We start from the raw sequence: 17279 nt of genomic DNA on the forward strand, positions 1-17279 counted from the left end.
ACTTGGTGATGGAATATCGGCTTCTATGAAGGTATTTCAGTTAAGGCAATTAACAGCAATGCATTTAAAGGAACGTGAGATCAGGATGCCGGGGAGGAAAGAATAGAAAGTTATGTCAATAGGACAAATGGAAATAAAATAATGCGACACTACAAGGTGCTTAAGCAGCAACACTGAACAAGAAAGTGGAATAGGCTATTCTTGTGGTTTAAAGTTCTGTGTAATTCAGCAAATATTTCCAATCAAGACGAGGGCAGTGTTCCTCTGAGCTGTGCTGTATAAAGTTTACCTTCTTAGTTCTTCACAGTGTAAAAAAACTGGCATTTCTACAGTGCTGACACCTCAAAGTGTTTGCAGTTAATTTGAAGTTTAGGCACTATTGCAATGTAGGAACCTTCAGCTAATTTGCCCACTGAGCTCCCACAGTCGTGAACATGTTAATGGCTGAACAATCTGTGTTTTGCAATTTCGGTTGAGCGTAATATTGAACGAGACACAGGGGTAAACCTTCTGCTCTTCTTCAAAACATTTCCAATAGGGTCTTTTATGTTCAACCAGTTTGGGCCTCAGTTGAAGAGGGCTTTTGGAAAATGGCAACTCAGACATTGCAGTGCTCCCTCAGTACCGAAACGGAAAGTCAGCAGTGGATTATACGCTCACATCTCTGGAGTGAGACTTGAATCCAGAGCCTTGTGATGGAAAAAGCAAATAGATTATCAACTGAGTCAAGGCTGACACTATCAATAAATGAACAAATAAGGGCAATTCATTCCCATTGGTAGACAAACAGGAGACTGGAAGAACGTAGGAGGCCAGGCAGCATCTGGAGGAAAAGAGCAGTCAATGTTTTGAGTATTACCCTTCCATTGACTGCTCCTTTCCTCCAGATGCTGTCTGGCCTCCTACATCCTTCCAGCTTCCTGTTTGTCTACCTTGAATTCCAGCATCTACGGTTTTTATTTGTCTCATTTCCTTTGGCAGATGGATTGATAATGAGAGGCCACTGATAAAAGACACATAACCAGGTAAGGCATAGAGGGATATAAACAATGTGCAGCCAAATGGGATTTGTTCTGCAATTAGAATGGCATCATTGTTGGCACAGGTATAGTGGGCCAAAGTGCCCTTTATTGCACATTCATTCTAAAAAAAACTGTTTAAATGAGCCAAAAAGAAGAACATATCTGAGATACAATGAATTCATATAATCTGGAATATAATGGTTGAACATGAAATTAACTTCACAGAAGCCAGTATTGAGTCACCAAGTTAGCCCTTATTAATATTTAGAAAGTCTTTGACACTGATCCAGCTCTCTCAGAGCCAGCTCTCAGAGTGAACAGTATCTTTAACACTCCTGCCAGCCAGGGCTCTCTGATTGGACGAGGTTAATTGCCCTAATTAGGGAACTCATATTCTATAAGGTCCATCTCCCTGACGTCATTACAATTACTACAGAACAGGTAGTGGCAAAGGAAGAGTCAAGAACATCTTTCAAAGAAAATTGAATAAATACTTGAAAAGCAGAAAAGTTTGTAGAGATAAGGGGAAAGAGCAGGGTTAGTGCAAATCACTATTTCATAAAAAAAAGTAGCAGAGGTAAAATGGTCAAAATCCACACCTAACCTAACCTCGCCCTAACCATTCTGACCCACAAGACTGAGTTATTCAATCTTTCACTGTTAGTTATTATAAAGGAATACGGTTCTGAGAGAAATAAAACCATTTACAGCCAGGACCATGAAAAAGCAGAGAATCAATAATATTTTTCATGATAATCTCAGAGACAACTTATAAAATATATCTATAAAAGCTCTGAGCAAACACTTTACCATCACATGCTCTGAGCAGACTGTTTCATCCTCCTGAGCAATCACTGCAAAATACTCTCACGAGAAACCCGTGATTTCCAATCCAAATATGTAATAGATGGAATATAGTGTGGAATCCACTCACAATTCCCAATGAACACACATGACAGCCAATGAAGCTCCTTAATATGAACATAACAATTTATCTCTCTAGGTTCTGTGGTCAGGAGCAGATTTTCTGAGTATGTGTTACTGCTAGGGAGCCTCAAACTGTTACTCATACAGCTTAACAAATCCCCAGAACTGCCCATGAGAAGCCTGGAATACCCAAAAGGGAGGCAAGGCACCACATGTGTAAAGGTAAAAAGTTGAAAGAACTATGGATGCTCAGAAATAGAAGCAGGAGTTGCTGGAAAAACTCAGCATGTCTGGTAGCATCTGTGGAGCAAAATCAGAGTTGACATTTCAGATCCAGTGACCCTTCTTCAAAACTGATGCTAGCCTGGAAAAGGTTGATATTTGTGCAGAATTTGGGGTGGGGGGTATGGTGCAGATAGAGCCCAAAGACAGACAGGAATGGTTGGGCAGACAAAGGACTAGGTAAATGCCAATCTGGGAAATGAATAGCTACGAATAGGGTCTATGAGTAACTGACAATGTTTTGTGAGTGGTAGCAGCCCATGTGATAACAAGGCCTGGTGTGTGGGGTTTGGAGTAAGGACATGGGAGAATATGCCTGAAGCCCTAAAATTGTTGAGCTCAATATTCAATCCAGAAGGCTACTGAACCTCCAAGTGGAAAATAAGTTGTTGCTCTTCCAGATTGTGTTGAGCTTCACTGGAACGCTGCAGCGAGCTTGAGACAGCAATATTGGCTAGGGAACATCATGGTGGCAACAGCAGCTCAGGGTCTTTTTAGTAGACAGAACATAGGAGTTCTACAAAGTAGTCACTAGTCTGCACTTTGTTTCCCAGTGTAAAGGAGACCATACTGTGGACTCTGAATACAGTAGACTAGATTGAGTGAAGTGTGGGTAAGTGCATATGTAAAGGTTGTTTTATTTTGTATTTTAATTGTGGACTGAAATGTGAAAAAAGATTGCTGCAAAAATCAAGTACTCAGAATGTATTGCTGCACTTTTTAAAGGCAAGTTACTTGATGCTCAATGTAAGTGTTGTTTGCTCTGCTATTTGTTCAAACAATGGGGAAGGTTACTGCAAATGAGCTGCAGCCAAGATAACAAAGTGTGAGGCTGGATGAACACAGCAGGTCAAGCAGCGTCTCAGGAGCACAAAAGCTGACATTTTGGGCCTAGGCCCTTCATCAAGCTTATCAGAGATACTGGTCAAAGGTGATTACTACAAGGATTAGAGGGCACATGAGAAAGGAAAAAAAACCTTCTAGGCCCGAAACGTCAGCTTTTGTGCTCCTGAGATGCTGCTTGGCCTGCTGTGTTCATCCAGCCTCACATTTTATTATCTTGGATTCTCCAGCATCTGCAGTTCCCATTATCTCTGCAGCCAAGATATATGTGTGAAGAGACTTTCAGTGACAGGAAGTAGTCATTTGGTCCCCAAAGTGTTGATAAGTTTCCTATGGGAAATCTATGTGATTGGGTCGCAAGAAACCATCTAGTTTGTGTGTACTTATTTGGTTCGAATGACCTCCAAAAAGGAAGGAGCTATTCTTTTCTCTAGTTAAAAATAAACCCTCAAGGCTAAAGAAAGCCAATTGGTTTATCTTCATTAGTTGGTGTGAACTGTGGCGCTTAACCAATAAATCAGAGACTTTATAATCTGTGAACCAGTCATTCTGTGCCCCATACAAACAAGTGAAAGTACCAGGATAAGGAAGTTTAAGGAGTTGCAGATGCTGACAAGCCAAAAGGATTATCTGTGGGTAGGGACTATTAAACTGCCTTTCCAGCCTTTGCTTCTTCAGAAAGCGTCCATGTATTTTTGAGTCTACTCATGAGATTGTGTAGAAGGATGTCTTATATGGGGGCAGAGTGTTCCCGAATAGAGTTACATATTGAGAGTCTGTAACAACATTGCTGTAAGAATCTATTTATTTCTAATAAATAGTAATTCATATTACATACTGAAACCCAGTCTCTGTTTTTGTTTTGTCAATTTGCGTTCGAAAGAAGTAAATTGAGACGTTCTGCTTACTCTTATAAAAATCTAAACTTTTGTGGCAACTCCAGGAAAATGAGATTTGATTCCTAGCATATTATGCTAGTGAGTCATTCCTCATGCCAAAATTAATTGGTTGGTCCCTGCTCCCATTAGCCTCGTCGTCACAAAAAGGAAAGCAGGGGCTCAGAGATATGTCATTTAAAGAAATTAAGTTTCGCAAAGTGTGTCTGAATCTCACTTGTTTCACTGCCAAGGACTATAGTCGAGAAAAAAAACTCAAAAGACTATCTGTCAACAACAAAGTACATATGTATAGCTCCTGAAACATAATAAAACATTTGATAGTGCTCTGTAAGAACCACATCAGAATGAAGTTTTATTCCAAGCAATGTAGTGAGCAGGAACATGGGGAAAAGGCAGGAAATTGACACTGGGTTATAGAACCAGTGCAATGGGCTGAATGGCCACTTGCACAAAATCTGTGATTCTGTGAACATAAGTAGACATTAGGATGTTGAAATCGGTTTTGAGCAGTGTTTCAAAGTAGGAGTGAGAGGTAGAAGAGAGAAGAGAGTTAAAGAAGGCACTCCTTAGCTTAGGGCTGATGCTGGACAGGGGAATGCTCATGGAAGAGCAAAGAGAATTTAAGATGTCAATAGATTTCTCCTGCTCAAACCTGATCCATATTTTTTTCCAACTTGAGCCCTCATATAACCTCTAACCCACCTCCAGGAGGATCTTGGTGCCTTTCTTGTAAATACTGACGTCAGACTTATTGATATCAGAGAGGACAACACCTTCCTTCTTCCAGTAGATGGAAGCCTGAGGGTTGGCCGTGACATCACAGCTGATGTTGACTGAATTCCCTTCCCATGAGTAATAGGTCACTTGGGTTGACAGAAACTTGGGAGCGTCTAGGAGAAAAAAAGATAGAAATTAGTGGGAGAGTAGAGGGAAATCAGAAGGCAAATCACATAAACACAGAAACTTTGGCTTGGAGTCTGTAAAGTCCAACTCCACTTAATCGAAAGGAACAAACTGAATATTGGATGACTGCATAAAAGTATCAATGATGTTCTCCCTACAAATCTTGTCATAATCTTAGTAATGTACTTTTTTATCCATTCACATGCTGTGGGCATCACTGGCTAGACCAACATTTATTGCCCATCGCTAATTGTCCAGAGGGCAGTTAAGAGTCATCCATATTGCTGTCGGTCTGGAGCGATAATACAACCAGACCAGTGCCTCTTACATTGCTGAAATTTTAGTCCCTAGTTCTGTATCCATGATCACAGACTGAAGTTGCACAGTTTCAAGGGGCTTATTTGTGTCATGGGTTTCTGGCACAAAATTTAACTGAACACTCTGCCCCATTCCTTACTGCCCGATGGGCGTTTGAGGGTCAGTTCAGAAACACAACTTTGTGAAAAAAGCACAGTTTTAATTACTGAACCAAGTGAAGGGCCAAGATTAAAAGGGAAGAAAGCCAATGAAAAGGGAGAAATTGTGCAGTGGTAGGGTACCTACTCTTAAAGGAGGAAGTCAGCGATCACCACAGGTGTGTAGTAACATCTCTGAGCAGGCTGAGTACGGAGAATATCAAAGACAGAAATGAGATCAGTTTAAGAGGTAGCAGTTAGGAGACATTGTATTGTGATTATTGTGCTTGGCGGGTTTGAAGATCCCAGTGCAAATTGTGGCATAAATACAGCCCAATGTTTTTGAGATGATTAGTAGTTCGGGTTGTTGATACAGTTGTTGACTTGATTGCCGAGCTGGTACGTTTGTTCACAAACATTGCATTGGCATGCGAGGTAACATGATCAGTGCACCTCCAGTGAAGTGTCAGTGTTCTGTCCCACTTGTCATTTATGTGCCTTGGTTTGTTGGGGTGGGTGGCATCACTTCTGGATTTATTTCTCAGCGGCTAGCATATGGGGCCCAGCTCCACATGTGGTTAATGCAGCTCTGGTTTGAGTGCCATGCCCTCAGGTTCTTGTGCGTATCTTTGTTTGGCTTGTCCTGGGATGGCTACATTGTCTCAGTTGAATTGGGGTGTCCTCTTTGTCCATGTGTATTGAAATGAGTGATACTTGGTCATATCTCTTGGTAGCCGCTTGGTGTTCATGGATCCTGATGACTTAATTTCCTTCCAGTTCGCCCCATGTAATGTTTTTGGCCGTCTTTGCATGGTATCTTGTAAATAACGCTGGTTCTGTTAGTTGTGGTTGTTGGATTCTTTATTCTCGTCAGTAACAGTCGTGATGTAGCTGTCAGTTTGTGGACTACCATGATTCCAAGGGGGTGGAGTAATCTGGGAGTCATTTCAGATCTGTCCTTAATGTATGCAAAGGTGACTAGTTTCTCTGGGATGTGTCGTGCCTTCCTGTGGTCAGTTGTATAGGTATTGACAGACTACGCTTTTTGGGTTACCACTGTTTCCAAAGACGCTGTACAGGTGTGCTTCCTCAGCTTTGTGCAGCTCCAGGGTCAGCAGTGTGTTGCAGTTCACTTGAACAGTGTTTTGATGCAGCTCCATTTGTGAGCATTGGGATGATTGTTGTTGTCGGTGAGTAGCTGATCCATACGGGTGGCCTTCATGTGTAAGCTGGTCTGGAGCTCACCATTAGCCATGTGTTCGACCATTACGTGCAGGAAGGGAAGCCTGTTGTTGTTCTCCTCTTCCCTGATGATGGGATGTTTGCAAACAAACTCACCAGCTTGGCAAGCAAGCCAGCAACTGCAAAAATATTGCCCATTTTGAAGCTATTTCTGGCGGGGTTCCTTGTTTAAACCTCATTTGTATATCATCAAAGTCAACATATATGTTGATTCAGTCCTCCTGGTCCAATTTAACTACTACAAATTCATTTTTGGTTTAAGAAATATTCCTTGCTGCATTTAAATCTCCCAACTTGGCAGAATTTGAGTGTTATGTCTGACAATGGTTTTATGTCAGAAGATACCCAGGATAGTGAAGATGTTTGATATGCTTGTGTTTATTGGTCTGTGCATTGAGTGCAGGAGTTGGGATGGTCATGTTATGGCTGTACAGCACTTTGGTTGGGGCCACTTTTGGAGTACTGTGTGCAATTTCAGTCTCCCTGCTGTAGGAATGATGTTGAGAAACTTGAAAGAGTTTAGAAAAGATTTACAAGGATGTTGGAGAAAATTAATGCAGATACTGGAATCTGTGCTGAAAACAATCAATGCTGGAGATCACAACAGGTCAGACAGCTTCCATAGAGAGAGAGCAAGCTAACATTTTGAGTCTAGATGACTCTTCATCAGAGGTGAAGTGAAGTGTGGAGGGGACAGAATTTATGCTATAGTTTGTGGGCAGGGTGGGTATCAGATACTGGTGGAGAAAAGATGTTGATGGCTCAGATTAAGTGATCGGAATGGAGGATGGTAGAACAATGGAATGTTGCGGAGGTCGGAGGGCTTGAGCTTTAGGAAGAAGCTAGATAGACTGGGCTACTTTCCCTGCAGCATTGGAGGCTGAGGGGTGACCTTACAGAGGTTTATAAAATCATGAGGGACATGGATAGGATGCAGAGACAAGGTCTTTTTCTCAGAATGGTTGAGCCCAAAACTAAAGGCCATTTGTTGAAGATGAGAGGGGAAAGATTTAAAAGGGATATCAGGACAAGTTTTTCACACAGAGGGAGGTGCATGGATGGAATGAGCTGCCAGAGGAAGCGGTGGAGGCTGGCATAATAGCAATTTTTAAAAGGTATCTGGATGGGTATATAAATGGGAAGGGATTAGAGGGAAATGGACCAAATGGTGGCAAATGGGATTGGATTAGATTAATACGGAGTACCTGGTCAATATGTACAGGTTGCACAAAAGTGTGTGTTTCCATGCTCTACACTTCTATGACAATGTCTACATCTATATGCTATTTTTAGATCATTGTGGCAAATCACCTTCTATCAAAGACCTGACTTTAAAGGCCTGCAAATGAATTTTTACAAGATATACAAATGTGTTCTCTGGTCAGAGGATAGTGGTCAAGTTTTCCAGTCAACTTAGAAATAAAAGTCATGCCAAGATTTCAAAACATGTCTGTGAGGACAAAACAAAAATCTGACTACTGGAGTTTTCCGCATGACTTGCAAAATGTTTTGATGAACTGAAGTTCCCAGTTTTTTCCAGATAGAATCAATGTTTGGGCAATATTTTTCAGATCTAGAGCAAAAGTTTGTGCTAAAAGCTGTGACATGCCAGGCTGATACTGGGGCAGAGTGAAACCAAGAACAATGCAATGAACTGGGGATTTCAGGCTAAGCAAATTTTGAGTTTCAAACATACATATGAAAGAACAGGAGATCTCGTCATTATTATATTGCTCTATGTGGAAGCTGGCTGAGCAACAGCAGACTCCCATGTCTCAGATATTACAAGTTTGGAGGGACTGAATGCAGAAGCTGCCAGGTGGGACTCTGAGAGCAGTCACAGACCAGGAATCTCAGCAGCGTATAATTCACTCTGGGTTTCTGAATGCCTATCCACCATCTACAAAGTATAAGTCAAGAGTATGATGGAATATTCTCCTCATGCCCGCACTGGCACTCATCCAGGCAAATTGGGGCTGTTGTCCCACGCTCCTGGCTTGTACTGTATGGATATCAGATGGGCTTGGGGAGTTAGGAGGTGGATTCTTTGCTGAGGTATTCCTAGCCTCTGACCTGCTCTTGTAGTTACAGTTTTTATTTGGGGAGGATATTATCAGCAGATTATTAACAAAGAGATGAAGATAATGCTCTGTACAGATGGGGTGGGGGGCGCGAGGCTTTTGAATTTTAAAACAAATCGTGAATAGAAAGTCAAACAATGATCATTAAACCATAGTCAATTGTCAGAAAACCCATCTAGTTCACCAATACTCTTTCAGGAAGGATATCAGTGGTAGGGAAACTATTGGAGAAAATAGTGAAATAGAAAATTAATCTCCATTTAGGTGTGCAAGGTTCAATCAGGAATAATCAATGTGGCTTTATTAGCTGGAGGTCATGCCTAATGGATCTAGTGGAATTTTCCAAGAAGGCGACCAAGTATTTAGATAGGACAGGGAAGTTCATATGAACTTCAGTAAGGCTGTTGATAAGGTCACATGGGAAACTGATAAAGGAGGTACATCTCATGGCGTCCAGGATAACACGGCAAATTGGATCAGAAATTAGCTTTGTGACAGGAGACTGGAGTAGGGGGTAGAAGGCTGTTTGTGTAACTGGGGACCAGTGTCCAGTGGTGTACAACAGGGATCAGTCCTCACTCACTTATTATTAGTGATATTCATAAATTATGCAGGTGAGAATGTAAGGAACAGAGGATAGGAATGGTCAGGGATGATCAGTAAGTTTGAGGATGACGCAAAGATTAACCTCCTGGGATGCTGTTTGGCCTGCTGTGTTCATCCAGCTCCACACTTTGTTGTCTTGGATTCTCCAGCATCTGCAGTTCCCATTATCTCTGATCGCAAAGATTAACCGGCTGGTTGACAGTGAGCAGTAAGGTGTTATGCTACAGGAGGTCATAAATGGATTGGTCAGGTGGCCAATTCAGTGGGAGACGGAATTTATCCTGTCAAATGTGAAGCAATGCACTTCGGAGGAAGGAGAATACAAGGGAATATTCAATAAATGGCAAGACATTAGGAAGCTCAGAGGAACAGAAGGATCTTGGTGCTTGTCCACAGATCCCTGAAGGTAGCAGAACAGGTGAGTAGATGAATAGGCAGACAAGATGTTTGCCTTTATCAGTCAAAGCAGAGATTATAAGAGCAGGAAAATTACATTGGAGCTGTACAGAACTTTGGTTAGGCCACAGCTGGAGTACTGTGTGCAGTTCTGGTCACCACACTATGGGAAGGATGTAATTGCAGTGAAGGGGGTGCAGAGGAGATTTACCGGGGTGTTGCCTGGGATGGAGCATTTCAGCGATGCACAAAGTCTGGATAAACTCAAACTGTTTTATTTGGAGCAGAGACAGTTAAGCAGGGGGCAGTTAGATGTTAGTGAGATTATACTGGGCATGGACAGGGTATATAGAATGCAGCTGTCAAAGGGCCAATAACAAGGGGGCATCATTTTAAATTGAAAGACAGGAGTTTTAGAGGGGAGTTGTAGAAAGACCTTTTCACCCAGAGGGTAGTAGGAGTCTGGAAAACATTTGCCTGGGAGGCTAGTTGAGGCAGGAAACCTCACAACCTTTAAAAAGTACTTGGATAAGCAATTGAAGTGTGATAACATTCAAGGCTATGAGTTCAGTGTGGGAAAAGAGGGACTAGTGTGGACTGAGTGAAGCTCCAGTGGTACAGATTGGGTGGACCGAAAGGCCTCTTCTGTCTTGTGTAACTTTATGATTTTATGATCTGCTAATCTTGGCTGGTCTGGCCTACTTATGATTCTAGACCCACAGCAATGGGGTTGGCTCTTAAATGCCCTCTAGGTAATTAAGGATGAGCAATAAATTCTGACCCACCAGCAATTCCCAGATCTCATAAATGCATATTTTTTAAAAAAAAGGCTACTATAGTTCAGTTCCTGGTGTATAATTGCTGAGCCAAAAGCCATTACTCCCTACATGACAGTACTGGGAGACAGCCTTTGTCAAAATGGCTTCAGCAATTAGAGTTTGAGAAGATGGCTTTTGTCCACATTTTCAAATACAACTAAAGAATTGCAGAACATGCTACACCCTGAGTATGAATAGTTGGAAAATATTCAATAATTCAAGTCTATCATTAATACAGAGATCGTGGAGAGTACAAGAAAATGTGGGTCCATTGCCATTGAGTGGCTGAGCTTACACTGAATATCCAAATGCATGCTCTTCTTGTCTGCTCCAATTGGACTCACAGCTTCACAATGATATGCTCCTGAGTCACTTGGCTTGATATTCTTAATGTGCAATGAGGATGTCCCCTTCCGCCTGCGCACTTCAAACCTCCCATCTAGAATCTAGTTAACGATAATATCTAGTTAATAACAAATAGATAATTGGGTTATTGACAAATCATCAGCTGAAGATTCTGATGACATTCAGTACACCAGGCCATCATAATAGTTATTCATTATGACAGTGGCAAACAAGCATTAAAATAAAACTAGAGGATGAATTAATAAAATATTTCAGCATTATGAATATTTAAGCATATCAATAATTACAAATTATGGCAAAATATAGATCTGGTTAATTTCCAGAACAGAAACAAATGGTCTACTGTACTTTGCATTTTAATTCAAGCCCTTAGATTATATTCCATCCAATTGACTTCATTTAGTTTTCAATCATTAACAACTATTTTTAAGTTACAAAAAAACTATTACAATGATCATAATAATGGAATACTAACTTTTGAGAGACTAAAACGCTACAGTAATTGCAGTAAATACTGGACTTGAATGTGGAAGATTTTGGCAAAAAAATTGTGTGAAAGGTCAACACTGCAGTTTTTGACTGAGGATCATTGTACTCTGGTCTGTTGCTGCAATTTTTGAGAAATCAAAGTGAACTGCACATCTGAAAAACAATTCTAAATCTCCACAACAAAGCCGTTCCTTCTCTCTTAAAGTGCAGTGACCCTCGCTACCTGCTGTGCTTTCTCAATGTTAAATTGGCTTCCTCCCACTGTTAGCTGAAAGTACCATTACAAAAGTCACACTTGTTTACAAGTATGGAAATAGCATTGCATCCCCCCCGCCCACTTAAAGAGTGAGCAGCACACCAATGCTTTATCAGACAAGAAGATAATTGCATCTTGCAGTGTGCTGAAGTGTTCTTGCAATTATCGCACCAGTTACTTTTCATATTCTCCACTTCTCTCCAGAAAGCATTGAGGATTTCTGAAGGATCAGCTTTGCCAGGTGGAGGGGTCTTTACGTGTAAGGCTGTCAGTGGACAATTCAGCAAGAAGAAGATATATTTATACTTTTTTTCTCTTTCATTGGGTATGGCTATAATGACAGGACCAGCATTTATTGCATAACCCAAATTGCCCTTGAATTGAGAGAACACTTCGTGGAGCTGGAGGAACACAGCAGGCCAGGCAGCATCAGATGTTCAGGAAAGCTGACATTTCAGGTCAGGACATTTCTTCAGAAATCATGAACTGAGTGCCTTTTCAGAAGGCAGTTGGGTGTTAATCTATAGCTGCAGGTCCGGAGTCATACGCAAGGCAGGATAAGGACAGTGATAATGGGAACTGCAGATGCTGGAGAATCCAAGATAACAAAGTGTGGAGCTGGATGAACACAGCAGGCCAAGCAGCATCTCAGGGGCACAAAAGCTGACATTTTGGGCCTCGACCCTTCATCAGAGAGAGGGATGGGGAGAGGGAACTGGAATAAATAGGGAGAGAGGGGGAGGCGGACAGAAGATGGAGAGAAAACAAGATAGGTAGAGAGGAGAGTATAGGTGGGGAGGGTATAGGTCAGTCCAGGGAAGAGGGACAAGTCAAGGAGGTGGGATGAGGTGGTAGGTAGGAAATGGAGGTGCAGCTTGAGGTGGGAGGAAGGGGTGGGTGAGAGGAAGAACAGGTTAGGGAAGCAGAGACAGGCTGGGCTGGTTTTGGGATGCAGTGGGGGGAGGGGATGAGCTGGGCTGGTTTTCTGATGCAGTGAGGGGAGGGGAAGAACTGGGCTGGTTTTGGGATGCGGTGGGGGAAGGGGATATTTTGAAGCTTGTGAAGTCCACATTGATACCATTGGGCTACAGGGTTCCCAAGCAGAATATGAGTTGCTGTTCCTGCAACCTTCGGTGGCATCATTGTGGCACTGTAGGAGGCCCATGATGGACATGTCATCTGAGGAATGAGAGGGGGAGTTGAAATGGCTTGCGGCTGGGAGGTGCAGTTGTTTGTTGCGAGCCGAGCGGAGGTGTTCTGCAAAGCAGTCCCCAAGCCTCCGCTTGGTTTCCCCAATGTAGAGGAAGCCACACCGGGTACAATGGAGACAATATACCACCCTGGCAGATGTGCAGGTGAACCTCTGCTTGATATGGAAGGTCATCTTGGGGCCTGGGATGGGGGTGAGGGACGAGGTATGGGGGCATGTGTAGCACTTCCTGCGGTTGCAGGGGAAGGTGCCGGGTGTGGTGGGGTTGGAAGGGAGTGTGGAGAGGACAAGGGAGTCGCGGAGACAGTGGTCTCTTCGGAAGGCAGACAAGGGTGGGGATGGAAAAATGTTTTCGGTGGTGGGGTCGGATTGTCGATGGCGGAAGTGTCGGAGGATGATACGTTGTATCCGGAGGTTGGTGGGGTGGTATGTGAGAACAAGGGGGATCCTCTGGAGGCGGTTGTGGCGGGGGCGGGGTGTGAGGGATGTGTGCGGGAAATGCAGGAGACACGGTCAAGGGCCTTCTCGACCACTGTGGGGGGAAAGTTGCAGTCCTGGAAGAATGTGGACATCTGGGATGTGAGGGACTGGAATGCCTCATCCTGGGAGCAGATGCGGCGGAGGCAGAGGAATTGGGAATAGGGGGTGGAATGTTTGCAGGAGGGTGGGTGGGAGGAGGCGTATTCTAGGTAGCTGTGGGAGTCAGTGGGCTTGAAATGGACAGCAGTTTCCAGTTGGTTACCTGAGATGGAGACTGAGAGGTCCAGGAAGGTGAGGGATGTGTTGGAGATGGCACAGGTGAACTTGAGGTGGGGTGGAAGGTGTTGGTAAAGTGGATGAACTGTTCAAGCTCCTCTGGTGAGCAAGAGGCGGCTCCGATACAGCCATCAATGTAATGGAGGAAGAGGTGGGGTTTGGGGCCTGTGTAGGTGCGGAAGACGAGCTGTTCCACGTAACCTACAAAGAGGCAGGCAGAGCTTGGGCCCATGTGGGTACCCATGGCCACCCCCTTTGTCTGTAGGAAGTGGGAGGAATCGAAAGAGAAGTTGTTGAGGGTGAGGATGAGTTTGGCTAGGCAGATGAGGGTGTCGGTGGAGGGGGATTGGTCGGGCCTGCGGGACAGGAAGAAGCGGAGTGCCTTGAGGCCATCTGCATGAGGAATACAGGTGTATAGGGACTGGACGTCCATGGTGAAAATGAGGTGTTGGGGGACTTGGAAGTCCTGGAGGAGGTGGAGGGAGTGGGTGGTGTCACGGACGTAGGTGGGGAGTTCCTGGACCAAAGGGGAGAAAATGGAGTCCAGATAGGTGGAAATGAGTTCGGTGGGGCAGGTACAGGCTGAGACAATGGATCGACCAGGGCAGGCAGGTTTGTGGATTTTGGGAAGGAGATAGAAACGGGCTATGCGGGGTTGGGCAGCAATGAGGTTGGAGGCTGTGGGTGGGAGGTCCTCTGAGGTCCAACCTCCGGATACAACGTATCATCCTCTGACACGTCCGCCATCTACAATCCGACCCCACCACCCAAAACGTTTTTCCATCCCCACCCTTGTCTGCCTGCCGGAGAGACCACTCTCTCCATGACTCCCTTGTCCGCTCCACACTGCCCTCCAACCCCACCACACCCGGCACCTTCCCCTGCAACCGCAAGAAGTGCTACACTTGCCCCCACACCTCCTCCCTCACCCCTATCCCAGGCCCCAAGATAACCTTCCATATCAAGCACATGTTCACCTGCACATCTGCCAATGTGGTATATTGTATCCATTGCACCCGGTGTGGCTCCCTCTACATTGGGGAAACCAAATGGAGGCTTGGGGACTGCTTTGCAGAACACCTCCACTCGGTTCGCAATAAACAACTGCGCCTCAGTCACAAGCCATTTCAACTCCCCCTCTCATTCCTCAGACGACATGTCCATCATGGGCCTCCTACAGTGCCACAATGATGCCACCCGAAGGTTGCAGGAACAGCAACTCATATTCCGCCTGGGAACCCTACAGCCCAATGGTATCAGTGTGGACTTCACCAGCTTCAAAATCTCCCCTCCCCCTACTGCACCCCAAAACCAGCCCAGTTCTTCCCCTCCCCCTACTGCATCACAAAACCAGCCCAGCCTGTCTCTGGCTCCCTAACCTGTTCTTCCTCTCACCCCATCCCTTCCTCCCAGCCCAAGCCGCACCTCCATCTCCTACCTACTAACCTCATCCCACCTCCTTGACCTGTCCGTCTTTCCTGGACTGACCTATCCCCTCCGTACCTCCCCACCTATCCTCTCTCCACCTATCTTCTTTTCTCTCCATCTTCAGTCCGCCTCCCCCTCTCTCCCTATTTATTCCAAAACCCTCACCCCATCCCCCTCTCTGATGAAGGGTCTAGGCCCAAAACGTCAGCTTTTGTGCTCCTGGGATGCTGCTTGGCCTGCTGTGTTCATCCAGCTCCACACCTTGTTATCACGGATAAGGTCAGTGTTCATTTCCCTGAAGGGTATTAGTGAATCGTAGAATCCCCATAATGTGGAAGCAGATCATTCAGCCCAGCAAGTTTATACTGATCCTCGGAACAGCACTCGACCCAAACCCACCTCCCGACATTCCCAATGGTTAATCCACCAGCCTGCACAATATGAATACTTTAGCGATCGCTAATCCAGCTAATTGGTGCACAAAATGATCAGAGGTATAGATAGAGTGGACATCCAGAGACCTTCTCCTCGGGTGGAGGTAGCTATTATGAGGAGGCATAGTTTTAAAGTGAGTGGAGGTAGATATAGGGGAGGTGCCAGAGATAGATTCCTTACTCAGAGAGTGACCGGAGCATGGAATGCATTGCCAGAGAAGGCAGTGGAGTCGGCCTCATTAAGGGCTTTTAAGTGCCTATTAGATAGGCAAATGGATGATAGTATAAGGTAGGGGTGGTGGTTAGATAGACGTTAGGTTTAGGGTAAAAGTTCAGCACAACATCAAGGGCTGAAGGGCCCGTACTGTGCTGTACTGTTCTATGTTCTGTGCTCTAATCAGCACATATATGGACTGTAGGAGGAAACCCACACAGACAAACAGAGAACGTGCAAGCTCCACACCTGAGGGTGAAATCAAACTTGGGTCCCTGGCACTGTGAGGCAGCAGTACTAACCATTGAGCCATTGTGCTGCTCTTGTGATGAGCCAGATAGATTTGTACAATAAAAAGCAGTAATAACTTCATGGTCACTATTACTGAGACTGGTTTTATAATGCAGGGTTATTTCTTGACATTAAATTCCATAAATTGCTTTGGTGGGAGTCTTAAACCTATGCCACTCAAGCAATAGGCTAGGCCTATGGGATTTATAGCCCAATAGCATTAGAGCCAAGTGACCATCTCTCCATTCTACAGCAGTATAACCAACACAAATTGCCTTATAGGAAGGTCACCAGGCAAGTTGATACCCAACCAAAAACTGAGATTTAAGACAGATGATTAATCACATGCTCAACTGGATAATTCTTAAGCAACGTCTGAAAGAAAAACGAAAGAAATAAAAAGGCAAGAATGTTGAGGGTAGGGATGATGAAATTTCAATGTATAGTCAAGTGACAGTGCAGCAATCAATGAGAATGAAATGAGTATTGAATATACTCAAAAAGCCAACTTTGCAGGAGCGATGAAATCTCTGAGGCTGGAAGCCTGTAAGATCTGGCACAGAAACGGACAGGTTGAAACTATGGAGGAATTTGAAGCCAAGATCCTTAAAATTGGGGAACTAGGAGCTGATGTGGATCAGTGAGCATGGGCAGTGGCTAGCCAGGACTTGATGAGATTAGGACCTGAACAGCATTTTTTTTCGATGAGGTGTAGTTTATGGAGGGTGGAAGGCCGTAGACTAGCCACAAAAGCGTTAGAATAGTCACATCTGGAGGAATAGGGAGGCTTTCAACAGTAAATGAGTTAATACAACAGCAACAATTGAGGCTAGGACAGATCTGGGCAATATTAGAAGGGTGCAAGTAGGTAAAGTGGCTTTGCTAAGTAAGAGGGTTACACAGTCAGAAATCCAAATCGAAAAGTGATATTAAAAATTTGTGTGGACTTGTTTCTATTTAACTCACAAGACACGTGTGTGTTTGTGGAAGAGATAATGCTGAAGTCAGTGGCTTGAAGTAATGAAATAAAGACTTGCCTGAAGTATTATGTCTTTCATTATATTTGCCTGATTAAGGCCTAACATTGTCTATTATGCGTGCACATTGTTTGTAGGCCCTGTATAAATAAATACTCTTGTGTTTAATGAAATTTTCTTGCTCCAAGCATTTTTTAACATAAGATTCACAAGGCAGGCAGCAATCGTTATAAATTGCTGACAGGTAGGCAATTAGACCTCGACTTGTTTTTAAACAATAGGTTTATGCATTTGTCTTTTCAACTGATGTTTAAGATACAGAAGCCTTTTCAAGGACATTTACATTACAGAGTAGGGAAGAGGAGATTTACTAGAAGTGGTCCC

General features: G+C 44.0%; 1 protein-coding gene across 4 annotated transcripts in view; it reads right to left on the reverse strand.

Moving 5' to 3' along the window:
* The window catches only part of LOC125457009 (neural cell adhesion molecule 2-like), a 1449549-nt gene that overhangs the window by 324221 nt on the left and 1108049 nt on the right, over positions 1 to 17279 (reverse strand). For all 4 annotated transcript variants that reach the window (XM_048540683.2, XM_059650141.1, XM_048540685.2 and 1 more), the window contains 2 exons: positions 10770 to 10920; positions 4676 to 4863 (listed from right to left, as the gene is read on the reverse strand). In XM_048540683.2, coding sequence (XP_048396640.2) covers positions 4676 to 4863; positions 10770 to 10920 — 339 coding nt within the window. The remainder of the gene's footprint in view (positions 1 to 4675; positions 4864 to 10769; positions 10921 to 17279) is intronic.

Source organism: Stegostoma tigrinum, chromosome 12 (genome assembly GCF_030684315.1).
Source record: "Stegostoma tigrinum isolate sSteTig4 chromosome 12, sSteTig4.hap1, whole genome shotgun sequence".
NCBI classification, from domain to species: Eukaryota; Metazoa; Chordata; class Chondrichthyes; order Orectolobiformes; family Stegostomatidae; genus Stegostoma; species Stegostoma tigrinum.